The sequence below is a fragment of the Ailuropoda melanoleuca genome, chromosome 2 (assembly GCF_002007445.2).
Source record: "Ailuropoda melanoleuca isolate Jingjing chromosome 2, ASM200744v2, whole genome shotgun sequence".
NCBI classification, from domain to species: domain Eukaryota; kingdom Metazoa; phylum Chordata; class Mammalia; order Carnivora; family Ursidae; genus Ailuropoda; species Ailuropoda melanoleuca.
The window spans coordinates 2475854-2491644 of record NC_048219.1 but is presented as its reverse complement, the minus strand read 5'-3'; the positions used below and the strand labels follow the sequence as shown (position 1 = coordinate 2491644).

At 47.9% G+C, this 15791-nt stretch overlaps 1 protein-coding gene across 2 annotated transcripts; it reads right to left on the bottom strand.

Annotated features, from left to right (window-relative positions):
- Positions 1 to 6313: 6313 nt before the first annotated feature.
- On the bottom strand, positions 6314 to 12003 carry LOC100464577 (proproteinase E). Of its 2 annotated transcripts, none has more exons than XM_034646012.1 (8): positions 11930 to 12003; positions 10721 to 10806; positions 9522 to 9619; positions 9272 to 9409; positions 8321 to 8457; positions 7833 to 7975; positions 7069 to 7221; positions 6314 to 6401 (listed from the first exon to the last, which is right to left on the bottom strand). In XM_034646012.1, exons 1-8 carry the CDS (start codon positions 12000 to 12002, stop codon positions 6384 to 6386), a joined length of 846 nt encoding a protein of 281 aa, XP_034501903.1. In that variant the 5' UTR covers position 12003; the 3' UTR covers positions 6314 to 6383. The 2 variants fall into 2 exon arrangements, with proteins under 2 accessions (XP_034501903.1, XP_019655526.2); XM_019799967.2 differs by having other exon boundaries at positions 9272 to 9406.
- Between the last annotated feature and the right edge of the window lie 3788 nt (positions 12004 to 15791).

The window sequence follows — 15791 nt, the reverse complement described above, 5'->3', positions numbered from 1 at the left end:
GCCCCGCCCGGAAGTTGGAAGAGAAGGGGGAGACAGGGTAGAGGGGCGGGGTCTCTCTAGGCCTCGGCGGTGCTCCCAGCTCCGTGGTTTTAACCCGTGGTGTGGTGGGCTTTGGGCCTTCCTCAGTGCTCAGTTCTCCCTGCCGTGCGGAGCTGTTGGTACCGCCTAGGCAGCTTCTCCGGCTAGGGGAAGTTCCCCGATTTTTCAAGCCGCAGTTTGCCCAGCTGCAAAGTGGAAAGAGGTCGAAGCGGGAATTGAGACACTCCAGGAGTCGGCCCGCAGCTGACTCAGCGCCCCACCCTGAGGTTACACCCTTGAGCCTTTGCACCACCCAGAGGAAAGAAACCAGAATAGAGGGCTGGGTGGCGGCTGTTAGAAACGGTGGTCCTGTGTGGCGCCCCGTGGAATCATTTCGCGGGCAGTGGGCACGGTCTTTTTGAAGTACCCCTGCCTCACTGTACCCAGACAGAAGTGGGCATGTGTCCGCGTGGCTTTGTCAGTCTGTCTGTCCTGGGTACGGAAGGCTCAGTCTTAGCCCTGTATGCCTCTTCCCCGAGACTTTCCAGTTGCTGATGGTTAAGAACTGAAGTCACCCTTTGCTGGTTTGAGTCTGGGTTTAGGCTGGATTTGAGTCGGGAGCACACATGTTAAAATAGCACAGCCTGTGAGAGGAAGTACGAAGATGCTAACCGAGTCAGCCCTCGCGCGTCCTTGCTCTCAACCCTGAAGGGGAAGGGACTTGGCTGTTAGGGACAGGCGCTCAGGTGGCCCACCCATCTATCCTCCCATTTGCCCTATCCAAATGGGACAGGCTAAGGAATTTAGACGGGCGCTCCTAAGACTCCTGCTGGGTTATCACAACCCTCCCCCCAACCTTCCCTACCCTCCACCCTAACCTCCCACACCACCCACTCCGCCCCACTTTACCCCCAGCCAGTGTCCCTGGTGACGAGAAGATGTGCCTGTTGTCTCTACTGCCACTGTGGGTCCGTAAACCTCTAGATTGCCAGATACTCCAGCTGATGGTTGGATAACCAGAGCTCCTTGCTACGCTCCTACTCCTACCTCCCCTAGTGACTGTGGCCCTTCCCCCACTCACTCCTACAGGGCAGTTTCCACCTTTCCCCTCCTCTCAGCCTTGGTTTCCCCATCTGTAAGTGAGAGGGTTGCACTACATTAAGGACTTCTAGTTGCCCTCCCCCCCACCCCCATCCAATTCTTAGGTTCCTTAGGAATGCTTCAGGAAAACTCCTGGAATGGGGTGGGGGTGGGAGACTGGGCAGTGCTTTAGGTCTCAGAGCAGCTCCAATTTTACAGGTTTATAAATTTATATGAAAATATATATGTTGTGGCTCTGTGTAAGATTATCCTATCATTCAGGATAAAAATGTAAACTTCATACTTTGCCCACATTCCTCATCTTTCCCCATCCTCCTATTCACTCACTATGCTCCAGGCACGCTGGCCTTCTAGTTATTTTGCAAACCCAAGAAGCTCATCATCACCTCTTTGGTGATCTCTGCTTGTGGTGCCCTTTCCTGACATCTGGTCATCCCGGTTCCAGTTCAAATGGAGCCTCTCTCGAGCAGCCTTTGCTGTCCAACCTCCGCCCTTTCTAAAGGCATCCATTCAGTCCCTTTGTAGCCTGTTACTCTGTATTGTTATTATCTGTTTATTTTCTATCTCACCCACTCGAAACAGTGGCCACAGGGCCAAAGATCTTGACTATCCCGTCACCATGTCTCTGGCACCTAAAACTGAACATAAGCTAGATAAATATTTATCAAATGAATCAATGAGTGAAGGAATGAACAGAGAAGGCTTGAATTTTATGATAATGCCAAACTGGTAAAGACCATGAGGGACACAGGTGTAGTTTAACAAAGTTAGGATTATTAACTTGATGCAGCAAGAACCCAAAGAAAGCATGGGTGTCTCATGAAATAAGGGAAGAGACAGGGTTACTGTAGGGTTTGGGGGAAGATTGGAATTTAGAAGAAATTGAAATGAGGCTGTGTTGATAGGCTCAAGGCAAACCTGGACCTGTAGAAAGGGGTTAGCATCTAGCTTGAGATGAGAAGTAGACTCATGGTCCTGTATCCTTGGATACCACAAAGTTAAGATAAATATGGACTGTTGTGTCCAAAATCCTCTTATTAGAAGCTCTGCATCTGGCTTGGTAATCCAAGTATGGCTCTGACCCACTGGACAAGAGTGCAATTTTTCATCTCACTGACATGATCTCAAACAGCAGAGTTTCTCAGCACTGTGTCTTTGGTGTTCATTGACAAAAGAAGGTTTGATAGAGTCACATTTGACAGGAATCACTTGATGCCTCAATCATTTGGGTGTAAGTCCCCTCTAGAGCTCAACTCTTCCCATCCCAAAGTGACTCCAGCTCCTTGGGCCCCACATCACTCTGGGCCTTTATTAGAACACCAAGTCAACCCTCCATCCCTGCTTGGGTGTACCTATCAGATTTCCAGCCAGACTCAGGGCTCATCAAGGGCCTGGCCCAAGTTTGGGTCATTTTCCTCTGTCCATGCCTGCCACGGAATACCCATAGCTGCTCAATCTATGTCCATCGATCTAACCATTGATGGGTTTTCTGAATGTAGCGAAGAGGAAGTGGAAGGAGGCATACCAAGATAGCTGTGTAAGAGACAAGGGAATGATGTGGGTGGTGGTTTAAAATCTCCCAAAGGGGAAGTTCGTAAAATGTCGCCAATATGAATGTTATGAAAAAGGAACAGTGTATGGAATTGTTGACTCTTTTAAGATTAAAAAAAAAAGAATTATTGACATGTTAATGAGTTTTAAATGAGAACAAAATTGTTGACACCTAGTGATTAAGGAGAAGGCAACACAGCACTGATCCTTTATATTTTCCAAAGGGGATAAAATGTTGATGGGGCTCCTGGGTGGTTCATCCAGTTAAGCCTCTGCTTTTGGCTCAGGTCATGATCCCAGGGGCCTGTGATCCAGTACCGCATTGGGCCCCCTGCTCAGTGGGGAGTCTGCCTCTCCCCCCACTCATGCTCTCTCTCACTTTCCCTCTTTGAAATAAATGAATACAATCTCTAAAAAATTATAAAAACGTAAAGGTTGACATTGTGCTTCTTCAAAAGGTAGATTTTCTTCATGATTTAGAAAACAAAACCAAAAAGCTGTTGGCATTGACACTCTAATCATTACTCAAAAAATTAAATTATTGGGGCACCTGGGTGGCTCAGTCGGTTAAGCAGTTGCCTTTGGCTCGGGTCATGATCCCAGGGTCCTGGGGTCACGCCCCGAGTTGGGCTTCCTGCTCAGTGAGGAGTCTGTTTCTCCCTCTCCTTCTGCCCCTCCCCTGCTTGTGTTCTCTCTGCCTCTCTCAAATAAATAAAATCTTTAAAAAAAATTAAATTATTGACTATATGGTTTTTTAAAGGATTTGAATCATCAAGACTTGGAAATTTAAAAAAGAATATTGAATTATTGATCAAATTGTTGACACTTCTAGGCAAGATTTCCAAACTCCCTGTTGCTCACCCGCGAGGAGGGTGTCAGCAACTAGCCTCCCACTGAGGCTGGGTGGAGGGCCCCTGAGGGCCTATACCCAGCCACAGGGTGGAATTTTACAGATCTGACCGCCCTTTATCCTAAAACTATTTTGGGAAACTGTCCAAGGGTCCTTCCCTGGCCCAATAGGAAAAGGTAGATCCTTAGCTTTGGCACCCCTGCTGTGGCCTGAGAACACCTGTTACACTTCACCTGGGACTAGCCGGCTGACTCAACACGACTGAGTACCATATGCTGATTCCAGAAGTTCTCTCATCCTCCCCCACACCCTTGTCATGCAGAGGTCTCTGCTCTGCTTGAGTCAGTTCCTCCCTTGTCCTAACTCTGGCCTTGCCAGACCCATTCTTGGGCTTTTGTAGCAGCTGGAGTGGGGAGTATGGGCTGGAGGAGAGTTTCCGTGGGGGAGGGTTCAGGAATGGTTATGGAGAAAAGTGGGGAGGCAGTTATAATGCATAGGGACAGTGGGTGGGAAAGGAAAAAAGAAGAAAGAAAATTTTATGAAGTATAGTTGATATAATCACTTTGGAGAGCAACTTGGCAATTGAAGCTGAAAATGAGCACACCGTCCTACCCAGTAATTCCATTTCTTGGAATATACCCTAGAGAAACTCACACATTTGTACCTGGAGATATGTCCAAGGACATTCACTGAAGCACTATTTGTAATAAAAAAAAAAAATTGGCCTGCTGTGAATGTCCACCTGTAGGGCGAAAAGGATAAGTAAATAGTGTCGTGCAATAGGATACTCTTCAGAACCAGCAGCAATGAGCTAGAGATACACAAAGTAGCATGGAGAGACCTCAAGAGACAATGTTGTGTGAAAGAACCCGGTTGCAGAATAATACAGACAGCGTGAAGTCATACCTGAACTTTTTTTTTTTTAAGATTTTATTTATTTATTTGAGAGGGAGAGAGCATGAGCAGGGGGAGAAGCAGATACCCTGCTGAGCAGCAAGGCCTACGTGGGGCTCGACCCCAGGACCCTGAGATCATGACCTGAGCTGAAGGCAGATGCTTAACCCACTGAACCAGCCAGGCTCCCCACTATGTGTGTATGTCTAAAAACCAAAACAATGAATACGTTGTTTATGGATATTATATATGTGATTTAAAAAATACATAACAGCATGGAGTGGAAGGATAAATGCCCAATTCATTTCATTCGTAAGTATAAGTTAGGTCAATGCCACCGTAACAAGCACCCCCAATCTCAGTGGCCTTATAACAACAGAGTGTATTTGTTACTTGTGCTACATGTCCATCAGGGGGCACAGGGGGCTATGCTCCATGTCTCCTCACTCTGGAAACAGGCTGACCTGTAGCCAGCCCTTACCATGGCAGAAGGAAAGACAGCTCTGCAAATGGTCCCACCTCTCAGATCTTCACTTGGGCCAGAGGGAGACACATGGACCAGCCCACCTTCACGGGGGCAGGCAAGAACGATCCTGCTATGTGCCCCAAAGGAAAACCAGGGCTATTGGGTGAACGACCCCACAGCTGTGAGGATGTCCTCTGAGTACAAAGGGACCTCCACCTTAGTAATGTAGTTATTCTTCTAGAAAATCTGAAGCAAAAATGTGGACTTTGTTAATGCTCGAGGGAGGCTACATGGGTGTTTCCTATATTATTCTCCATGCTGTATCTTTTAAACGTTTTTAAATTAGAAGTATAATTTTTAAGAGGAGGGGCAATGGGGCAAGAGCAATATTAAAAATGATAAACATGGAGTGCCTGAGTGGCTTAGTCGGTGGGGTGCCTGCCTTTGGCTCAGGTCATGATCCCAGGGTCCTAGAATTGAGCCCACCTTGGGCTCCCTGCTCAGCAGGGAGTCTGCTTCTCCCTCTCCCTCTGCCTGCCACTCTCCCTGCTTGTGCTCTCTCGCTCTCTCTCTCTCTGTCAAATAATAAATAGAATCTTTTTAAAAAAATTATAAACATATATCCTTGCTGAGTGCATGTTTGCCTCCACAGTACCCAGGAGGAACATGACTGAAGGAATTCAGTTGTTTCTATGTTGCCCCTGGCTGTAGGGCAGCAATGTTTTGGCCCTCAACAACAGCCCCGTGGGCTCCGACCCTGTTTGTGGCATTGTGTGTGCTTCTGAGTGTGTCGGCTCCCGGCCACAGCAGGGCTCCCAACGTTGTTTTCCTCACATCTGTACTCCCGGCCCTGAACTTGCCACGAAGAAGGTACCTCCTAAATGTTTAATGAATGACTCTGATATGTTCATTTCTATCTCAATAATGAGCCGTTTCAGGGCAGGAACCATGTCGCCCTCCCCCTCCGAGCCCACCTCAGGAACAAGGTATGAATGCTTGTTGAATGAATGATGAATGAATGACCACAGCCCTCTTTCCCTAGCGCATCAATGGAAGCAGAAAACACGTGGCCCTTGCCACTCCACCAAGAGCCTTCCAAGGGGCAGGCAAGGGCAGTTTGTCTACAGACTCTACCATGCTTTTATGCCCGCACTGAAAACCCCAGGGTGATATGTGGCTGTACAGGGTGACCAGCTTCTTGGGACTCGCCTACTTTCACCGCCCCAAGTCCTGTGTCTCGGGCACTCCCCCAGTCCCAGGCAAACCGGGATGGTTGGTGACTTGATAGCAACTCTCTCTTCTCTCTGGACCTCGAGTTTTTCTCATTCTCATGAGAGGGTTGAATCTGGGCTCACCTCTTACATATCAGCTCTCAGATTTTAGGAATAGCCTGGAAGGGAACAGGTGAGTCAAAGAAAAAAGAGAGACTCGTGTTGGGGTTTTCTGAGAGATCTTTATTTTTTACCAAGAATGTGGATCAGCACTGCCACCGAGGCCTTGGTTTTAGTGGCTTGATATGACCTGGGAAAAGTGGGGAGACCCAGAATAGTCTGGTTAGGAGCAGATTCTGAAGCCATATGGAACTGAGTTCGATTTCCAGCCATGCCACTCATCAGCTGTGTGACCCTGGGAGAGTGACTCGACCCCTCTGAGCCTCAGTTTCCTTGTCTGTATGATGGGATGTAATCATAGCACTCATCTCACGGGGGCGGTTGATGAAACTGTTAACTAAGGATGTTTAAGTAGTTTATCAATGGTGGCTATTACTGCGATCGGGCACGATATTAACCCTCCCTGACCACTCATTCTCAGGTGAGGTTAACACTTTCACTAGAGCTGTAGGGACCAGCTTTCCCTACATTTCATGATTATTGCTCATTTAATTGTCTCTTCCCCACAAGGCAGCCCTTTGACATATTATTGCTCTATCTTTCAGGACAGGAAAAGACTCAGACCAAAGAAGACATTTCATAAACACTTGTTGAAATAAGACAGTTCAGCCATAGTTCAAAGCTCCATCCAGAAGCCACTGAAGTTGTTGGGGCCACACTGTAGCTGAAAACATCCCCAAAACCCTCTGAACTGTGTCTGAGGGCCCCTCTGCTCCTGACCTTCTGGGATCCTTCCAGCCCCTCCTCAGGATCTGAGCCTCACCCAGCCCGGCACGGGGGCGCCCTACCCCGCTCACCTCCTTGATCCAGTCATTGAAGGCCGAGACCCGTGTGAACACTGTGGGCTTCTTGATGGTGTTGCAGCCAAAGGCAGACACAAAGCTGGTCACACCGTGGACCTGCCAGGAGCCGTCTGCTGCAGGGCAGTTGAGGGGTCCCCCAGAGTCACCCTAGAATGGTCAGAGAGTGGTGGGGAGCTGAGCCATCTCTGAGATGGAAGGAACTGGTTCTGACCATTGGGGAAGAGAAGCCGCTGGGTGACTTGACCTCTCTAAGCTCCCGTTGGCTTGTTTGGGATGGGAACTAAGATCTGTCCTACAGGATCTTGTGAGAACGAAGTGAGATAATAAATAGATGATCTGTTTATTAGCCCAGGACCTAGCAGAGAGGAAGCAATCGATAAATGGCAGTCCCCGTTATTTTTACTACAGCCAGTTTTCCTATTCTTAATCCTGCTCACTCCTAATGCAATGACAGTACTGTTTTATCCTAACTTCAGGACCATGGAGTTGAAGGTGACTTGAGAGATCATGGTGTCAATGTCCCTTGCTGGGCTTCAGAGGAAGCCCGAGGACCCGGTCACATGATTTGCCCCAGGTCAAGTCCGTGTGAGCTGGGACCAGAAGCCGGAGGTCGGGCCGATGTGTCTGGACCACACGGACTCCCTCCAAGTCCTGCCTGGTCTGGAGGCTGAGTGGGGCGCGCAGGTAGGATTTCTCATCCACCTCCTATAGGCAGCTGGCGGAACTTCCCCCAGGCCCTGCCCTGCGAGCTGACTCACGTTGCACCCGGAGCGGATGTCCCCGCCGGCGCACACCATGCTCTTCCTCACGAAGAGGCCCCACCAGTCCAGCTGGGAGCAGTGCTCATAGTCCACCACGGGCAGCAGGGCCTGCTGCAGCTTGTCTGGGAGCGGCCCACCCGCTGTGGGAGACACGGTGCTCAGTGGGGTGCCCTGGGGGTGCCGGGCTGGGGCTGGGCCCTGCGAGTAGGGCTGGGAGCCTCCGAGTGGGGTGGGGGGTGGGGAAGGCAACACTTCTAGGCTGATGGGGACTCTCCTCCCACCAGAGGGTCCTGCCTGCTTTGTCCACCATAACATCCCCAGCACCGGGCACGCAGGAGACACTACAAATGCTCAATAAACCCACTGGTGTTTGGGTGGATGGGGGCGGGGGGGGGGGAAGGTGCTCCTGCAGGAGGAATGGTGGCCCCCAGGTCCTGTCTTCCTGCCCACAGTCCCTGGGGCCGGCAGGAGGGGTCAGCACGCACTGTAGAGACGGCCCCAGCCGCTGATGTAGCAGGGCGCCCCGTTGGGCAGGATGTCCCCGGCGGGCGGGAGGCAGGCGAGCTGGACGGCGTCCCCCAGCTGCGAGCTGCGTGAGAGCTTGATGAGGGCGATGTCATTGCTGGGGAGGAGGAAGGAGTCAGAAGAATCAGGGGAGTCTGGTCCTCCAGCCAGACCAAGCCCCACCTGCCGGCCTTTGCCGCAGAGAGTTCACCTCTAGGATGTCCCACTGCTTCTTTCCCTGTCTCCGAATCGCATGTGTTTTTAGGGCAGAACAACCGCCCGCCGCCCCTCGAGCCCACGCTGACCCTTGGTCTTCCTAGCTGTTGTCAGCTTCGATGCTGAGGTTTGCACGCTTAAACTGTGTCAGGACCACGGACGTCTGGTTAAAACACAGGTTGCTGTGTCCCACCCCCGGGTTTAGTGTTCTCACCCAGTGATCACCGCCCTGACCTTCAAACCACCCAGGAAGGCCAGCAGGTCACCCTTGACATATGGTATAATTGAGGCCCCAGAAGGGCAGTGACTTGCCCAAGCCACACAGCAACTTAGTGCTGGGGACTGATTTTCAGTCCAGTGCTCCTCCCTTTGCCCACAGTGCTGGGAACCCAGGATGCACTGGACGAATGTTGGCTTAATGGCAGAACCCTTGGATTTGGGAGAGGAGATGCCAGAGATGTCCTGGGTTCAAGTCAACTAGCCAAGTGGACTTGGGGGAGTTCCTGGCCCTCCCGGAGCCCTGCTGTCCTTCCATAAGGAGAGAGCTTTAATGTAGATGGTCCTTAAATGCTCTCCTGGCTCTGACCCTCAGTGTGTGGGACCAGGGCCCAGGCTGCTGGATCCAGCCCCACCGTCCCTGGGAGTCTCCTCAGAATCGTCTTTGGGTCATGGGGGGACCAGTAACCCCTGGGTCCTAGGCCTAAGCATCCACTCACCCACAGGTTACGCAGTTGGAGTTCCAGAGTGGGTGCACGAAGAGGTCCCCGGCATTGATGGGGATCACCTGTTCATAGCCTTCTTCTTCAGCCCGGTTATACTCGCCCAACACCACCTGGTAGGTCAAGGAACTCCTGCTGGTGGAAGTCAGGTCAGTCTGGGCCTGACTGGCCTGCCTGCCTCCCCTCCCACATCTGCCCACTGCCTCCTGGTTCTCATGCGGAGACAGGGGCAAGCGGAAGAACTTACGAGACACAGTGGCCTGCAGTCATGACCCAGTCGGGGGTGATAAGGCTGCCGCCGCAGGTGTGATAGAAAGCACCATCCTTCTTGTACTGCAGGGAGACCTGGCGGCAAGGGGGGGAGGAGCCTAAGTGGTCTGGGCCCCCAGTAAGGGCTAATATCCATGGCTGTATAGGTTGTGCACTGCACAACTCTAGAAGGCATCATTCATGCAGAATGGCATCCTCTAGAAATGCGCAGAGTTTCACCTACACGACTATCATCTATGGCTGCTTTGATACTACCATGGCAGAGTTAAGTCATTGCAATAGAAAACATACAGTTGACGAAAGCTAAAATATTTACTCTCTGGTCCTTTACAGAACAAGTTAGCTGACCCCTGCTGTAGACCAATGCTATCCGGTAGAACTTTCTTTTTTTTTTTCCCCCAAGATTTTATTCATTTATTTTTGCAAGAGCAAGAGCGAGAGCATGAGCAAGGGGGGAGGGGTGGAGGGAGAAGCAGACTCCCTGATAAGCAGAGAGCCTGAGGTGGGACTCGATCCCAGGACCCTGGGATCATGACCTGAGCCTAAGGCAGATGTTTCACTGACTGAGCCACCCAGGCGCCCCCAATAGAACTTTCTGTGATGACGGAAATATTCTGTATCTTGGCTGTCCAGGATGGTAGCCACCGGCCATATGCAACCATTGAGAATTTGAAATGTGGCTAGCATTGAGCAACTGAATTTTTAACATTATTTTCAGTTAAGTTAACATTAAGTTAAACAAATACACGTGGCTAGTGGCTCCTGTGTCAGTGCAGGGGGTCTGGCCCCCTGTGCCCCACTGACCCCTGTAAAGCCCTTCATTTCTTTAGTGCTCTCAGACCTTGTTGCCTTGTTGTATAATTCGAGGAGTCTAGCTAGAAGTGTCGGCCCCAAACCTCCCTCCCTAAACACAGTGCCTGAAATTCCACTATTCGTGCACCACATAAACATTGCCTTCTCCCCAGATGCCACTTCTGACTTGCCAACAGCCCAGGGAGGGTTACGGATCGGGTGGATAAGACTTCCATGTGAAGTCAACTGTCCGAGAGTCTCCTGGGCTTTGGAAGCTGAGGAGGACACCGGAAGTGAAGCAAGGCAGTCAAGACTGAATCCCTTGCAGTCAGAAGAGGATGCAGAACCCATGGTGAGAAAGAGCGCCCCTCGCATTGCTCTTACCTGCCAAGGCCAGCTGTAGGGGACTGCGTCCTCACCATTGACAACGCGGGCAGAGGGCTGGTAGGAAGGTCGGCCACAGCCCGAGGCTGGAAGGGAGAGCGGAGACGTCAATCAGCCAGAGAGTCCCCCCAAAACATAGAAAAGGCCTGGGTCCCAGTTCTAGATGCACCACACGTTGACTGTGTGACCTGGCGTAAGCTCTGTCCCCTCTCTGGACCTCTGCAGCCACATATGAACAGTGAACATCTGGACTAGAGAGGGGGTTTCCTGAGTCCCAGGAGGCTAGGAATGGAGATGTGACCTCCTCCCACGGCAGGATTGAAGGAGCTGATGCACTTAGAACCCTGCCTGGGCCCAGCGAGCCCTTGCGAAGTGATAGCTAATTGTCATGAAAAGCGGTGGTTTTGGAATAAGACTGCCTGCCCCTACCTCTAGCGTGGACTACTTTACTTCTCTGGGGGTCAGTTTCTCCATCTGTAAAATGGGGATAATAATAGTACTAATCCCATGGGCCTGTTACAAGAGATAATATAAGAAAAAATCCTTAGCATTCCCTGGCATACAGTCAGCACTCTTACATTACAAGAGATCATATAGGAAGAGGATAACAAGAGATACATATACAGGATTACAAGGATTACAAGAGATAATAGGAGAAAAAATCCTTAGCATTCCCTGGCAGGGATTACAAGAGATAATATAAGAAAAAATCTTTAGCATTCCCTGGTGTATAGTAAGCACTCAATAAACATTATCTGTTATTATTACAGTCAGTCAAGGGAAACTGCTTGGAGGTGGCCCTGAGCTAGCATATAATATGGTGAAGAGACTAGGAAAAGGCTAGACCACAGGATATGGAGTGGGGTAGGGGGAGGGAGAGAAGCATTGGAGGGTTAAGCAGAGGAAGAGAAATTCCAACCCAAGTAATCTAACCGTAGAGCCCAAACTCCTCACCGTTAGACTTTCTTCACTGTCCCCAATGAGGAGTCCCACCACAGTGCTTTGGGTACCCCAGTCTTTCTCCTGAGCTGCTCCATCCATGGCTCCCCCTCCATTGTCCTGCCCCAGCACCAAGCTGAACCCCCACAATCATGCCCAGGTACAAGCTGAGATCCTGTCCTGTGGAGCCAGGTGTCAGGTTCATGAGACTCAGGGTGGGTGACAGATTTCAAGGGTCCCTGGCCAGTGCAGCACAGGGTGGGGTCTTACCAAGGGCCACAAAGAGGAGGGAACTCAGCAGCCAGAGCATCATGAGTTTTGAGACGATAGGAAAGGCACACATAGCCTGGGGCTCTAATATAGGGCAGAAAGCGGATGGGGGGGTGCAGATTGGGCTCCATTCCCAGACCAGGTGGTGGAACGCCAGCTCTCTCATGGTCCAAGGCCACGGCCCCCACCTGCTGCACATGGGGCAGTGACGGCCAACAGGAAGACCCAAGGTTCTCTCCAACTTGTGGCCACACAGGTGGCACTCAATGGCCAGCTGATAATGGGGAAGGGGGAAGGAAAGGTCTCAGCAGAACAAGCCAACCTCTTCCAGGAGAGAACATGGGCTGGAACTGGTCAGACGTGGGTTCAAATCTTAGCTCTGCCACCTCCAGGCTCTTCATCCTTGGGCACATGGCTTAACCTCTTCGGACCTCAGGTTTCTCATCTCCAAGTCAGGAGCTATATTAGTGTCTACCTAAAAAAAAAAAATTGTTGAGTGTTTTCTCCGTGTCAGGATGTTGTAGGGGATGGAGCCATGAACAAGACATGGTCCCAGTTTCCCTAGAGCTTGAGTCTAGTAGGGGAGACAATGACAAATCAATAAAAAGAAATAAAGGCTACTTCGTGTGTGTGTGTGTGTGTGTAGTTTAAAGAATAATAGTAAAATAAATACCTTTATTCTCTCCACCCGGCTTCAGAAATAAAACATTATAATTCCTCTGTGTATCTCAACCCTATGACATTCTCTTGCTTTCATTAGATTTCCACATACATATGTATTCCTGATACATACATATGTATTCCTAATACATTGGCTTTCCTTTTTGGCTGTCTATGTGAGTAGAATCACACAGTGATCATTCATTTGTGATGTCGTTTTTATGTTGTGTTCAATATTGGTTTCTGAAATCCATCCGTGTTGATGCATGCAATTGATTTATTTTTACTATTTAGTAGTCTATACTTCAAATATTCCAAAATCTATCCAATCTATTGTTAACAGATATTATAGTGTTCCTCACTCTTTGCTTTTATGGAAGTGCTTCACATATATCTACTCTATGCCTTGGATAAGAATGAACGAAACACGGGGTATGCAACGGTCCAGCTATACTGTGTAATGACAAAGAGTCAAGAGTCTCATTAACAGGGAATGGTGGTTCCCTGCATTGCATTTCTGAGCCAACTTTTATTGGCATTCTTAATTGTGTGTCCAACTGTGAGGTGTGAAATGGTGTTTCATTGTGATTTTAATTTACATTTAATTTATCACAAATGAGGTTGAGTATCTTTTATTTTCTTTCTTTTTAAAGATTTCATTTATTTATTTGACAGAGAGAGAGAGAGCGCGATCACAAACAGGGGGGAGTGGCAGGCAGAGGGAGAGGGAGAAGCAAGCTCCCCTCGGAGCAGGGAGCCTTATGTGGGGCTTGATCCTAGGACCCTAGGATCGTGACCTGAGCTGAAGGCAGACGCTCAACCGACTGATCCACCCAGGCACCCGAGATTGAGCATTTTTAAAAATGTTCGTTGGACATCCATATTTCATCATCCATGAAAGGCCTATTTATGTCTTTTTGCCATCCTTTTAAAACATTTTTTTGTTTGATTTATTTAAATTTTAAAAAACCTGTTCACTCATTTCTCCTACCCCCACCCCCACCCACTCTTGCAACCACCAATCTGTTCTCTGTATCTATGAGCCTGGGTTTTCTTTGTTAAGAGTCTATGTATAAAATAGACCATATGGTATTTTTCTGTCTCTGTCTGATTTATTTCACTTAGCATGATGCCCTCAGAGTCCATCCATGTCACAAATGGCAAGATTTCATCCATTTTTATGGCTGGATTATATTCCATTGTACATATCTCACGTTTTTATTGGTTCATCCATTCATAGGTAGAGAGACTACATCTTGGCTACTGTAAATCTTGCAGCAATGAACGTGAACTGCATATATCTTTTTGAGTTAGTTTTTTCATTCTCTTTGGATAAATGCCCAGAAATGGAACTGCCGGGTCATATGGTAGTTCTATTTTTAATTTTTAAAGGGACCTCCATCCTGCTTTCCTTAGTGGCTGCACCAATTTACATTCCCACTAATAGTGTACAATGGTTCCTTTTCTCAGCATCCTCGCCAACACCTGTTATTTCTATCTTCTTGATAACAGCCATTCTAAGTGCACCTGGATGGTCAGTTGGTTAGGCATTCAACTCTTGATCTTGGCTCAAGTCTTGATCTCGGGGTTGTGAGTTCAAGCCCTGTGCTGGGCTTCAGACTGGGCATGGGGCCTACTTTAAAAAAAAAAAAAGCCATTCTAGCAGGTGTGAGGTGATATTTCACTGTGGTTTGAGTTTGTATTTATGGTGATTAATGGTGATTAATGATTAATTAATTCTGGTGATTAATAATATAGAGCTTCTTCAAGATGCTTACCACTTATGTTTTCTTCTAGGACTTTTATGGTTTCAGGGCTTACATTCACGTGTTTAATCCATTTTAAGTCAATATTTGTGTACGGTCCAGTTTCATTCTTTTCCTGTGGCTGTCCAATTTTCCCAGCACCGTTTATTGAAGAGACTGTCCTTTCCCCAGTGCATATTCTTGGCTTCTGTTTCATAAATAAATTAATTGACTGTATATGCATGGATTTATTTCTGGACTCCCTATTCTGTTCCATTGATCTACGTGTCTGCTTTTATGCCAAGTCCATACTGTTTTGATCACTACAGCTCTGTAAGAGTTTGAAATCCGGGAGCATGATGTCTCCAGGTTTGTTCTTTCTCAAGATTGTTTCCAGTATTTGAGTTTTGTGGTTCCACACAAATTTTAGGATTATTTATTCTGTTCTTGTAAAAAATACCATTGGCATATTGATAGGGATTGCACTCAATCTATACATTGCTTCGTGTAGTATGGACATTTTAACAGTATCAATTCTTCCACTCTATGAGCACAGAACATCTTTCCATTTATTTATGTCTTCTTCAATTTCTTTCGTTAGTATCTTGTAGTTTTCAATATACAGGTCTTTCACCTTCTAATTTACTCTTAGGTATTTCGTTCTTGTTGATGCAGTTTTTAAATGGGGTTGTTTTCTTAACTTTACTCACCGATAGTTTTTTCTAAGTGTAAAGAAATGCAACAGATTTTTGTGTACAAATTTTGCATCCTGAAACCTCATCGAGTTCTTTTTTTGATGGAGTCTTTAAGGTTTTCTATATATAATATGTTATCTGCAAATAGCGACAGTTCCATTTCTTCCTTTCCAGTTTGGATGCCTTTTACTTTTTTACTTTTTGCCTGATTTCTCTGGCGAGGACTTCCAATACAATGTTGAATAAAGTGGTAAGAGTGGACATCCTTGTCTTGTTCCTGATCTTAAAGGAAGAGCTTTCAGCTTTTTACCATTGAATATGGTAACCACTGAGTTAGCTGTGGGCTTGTCATATATGACCTTTACGATGTTGAGATAAGTTCCCTCTACACCAGCTTTGTTGAGAGTTTTTATCACAAATGGATGTTGAATTTTGTCAACTGCTTTTTCTGCATCTATTGAGATGAGCAATACCTTCAGAAGGGTCCATTTTTACCCTTCGTTTTATTAATGTGGTGTATCTCGTTGACTGATTTGTGGATGTTGAGCCATTCTTGCATCCCTGGAATAATCCCACTTGATCACGATGTATGATCCTTTTAATGTATTGTTAAATTCAGCTTGCTAATGTTTTGTTGAGGATTTTTGCGTCTATGTTCATCAAGGACATTGACCCCTAATTTTCTTTTTTTTGTGACATCCCCGTCTGGTTTTGGCATCAGGTTATGCTAGCCTTGTAAAACGTGTTTGGAAGAGCTTGAGA

Bases quoted from the DNA above. Each gene is read 5' to 3' on its own strand.
- LOC100464577 (XM_034646012.1), bottom strand. From the start codon at position 12,002: ATGTGTGCCTTTCCTATCGTCTCAAAACTCATGATGCTCTGGCTGCTG. The intron at 8,458-9,271 runs GTGAGTGGATGC...CCTCCTCCCCAG, and splicing joins TCCAACTGCGTAACCTGTGG to CAATGACATCGCCCTCATCA. The intron at 7,222-7,832 runs GTGAGTCAGCTC...TGACCATTCTAG, and splicing joins ACATCCGCTCCGGGTGCAAC to GGTGACTCTGGGGGACCCCT.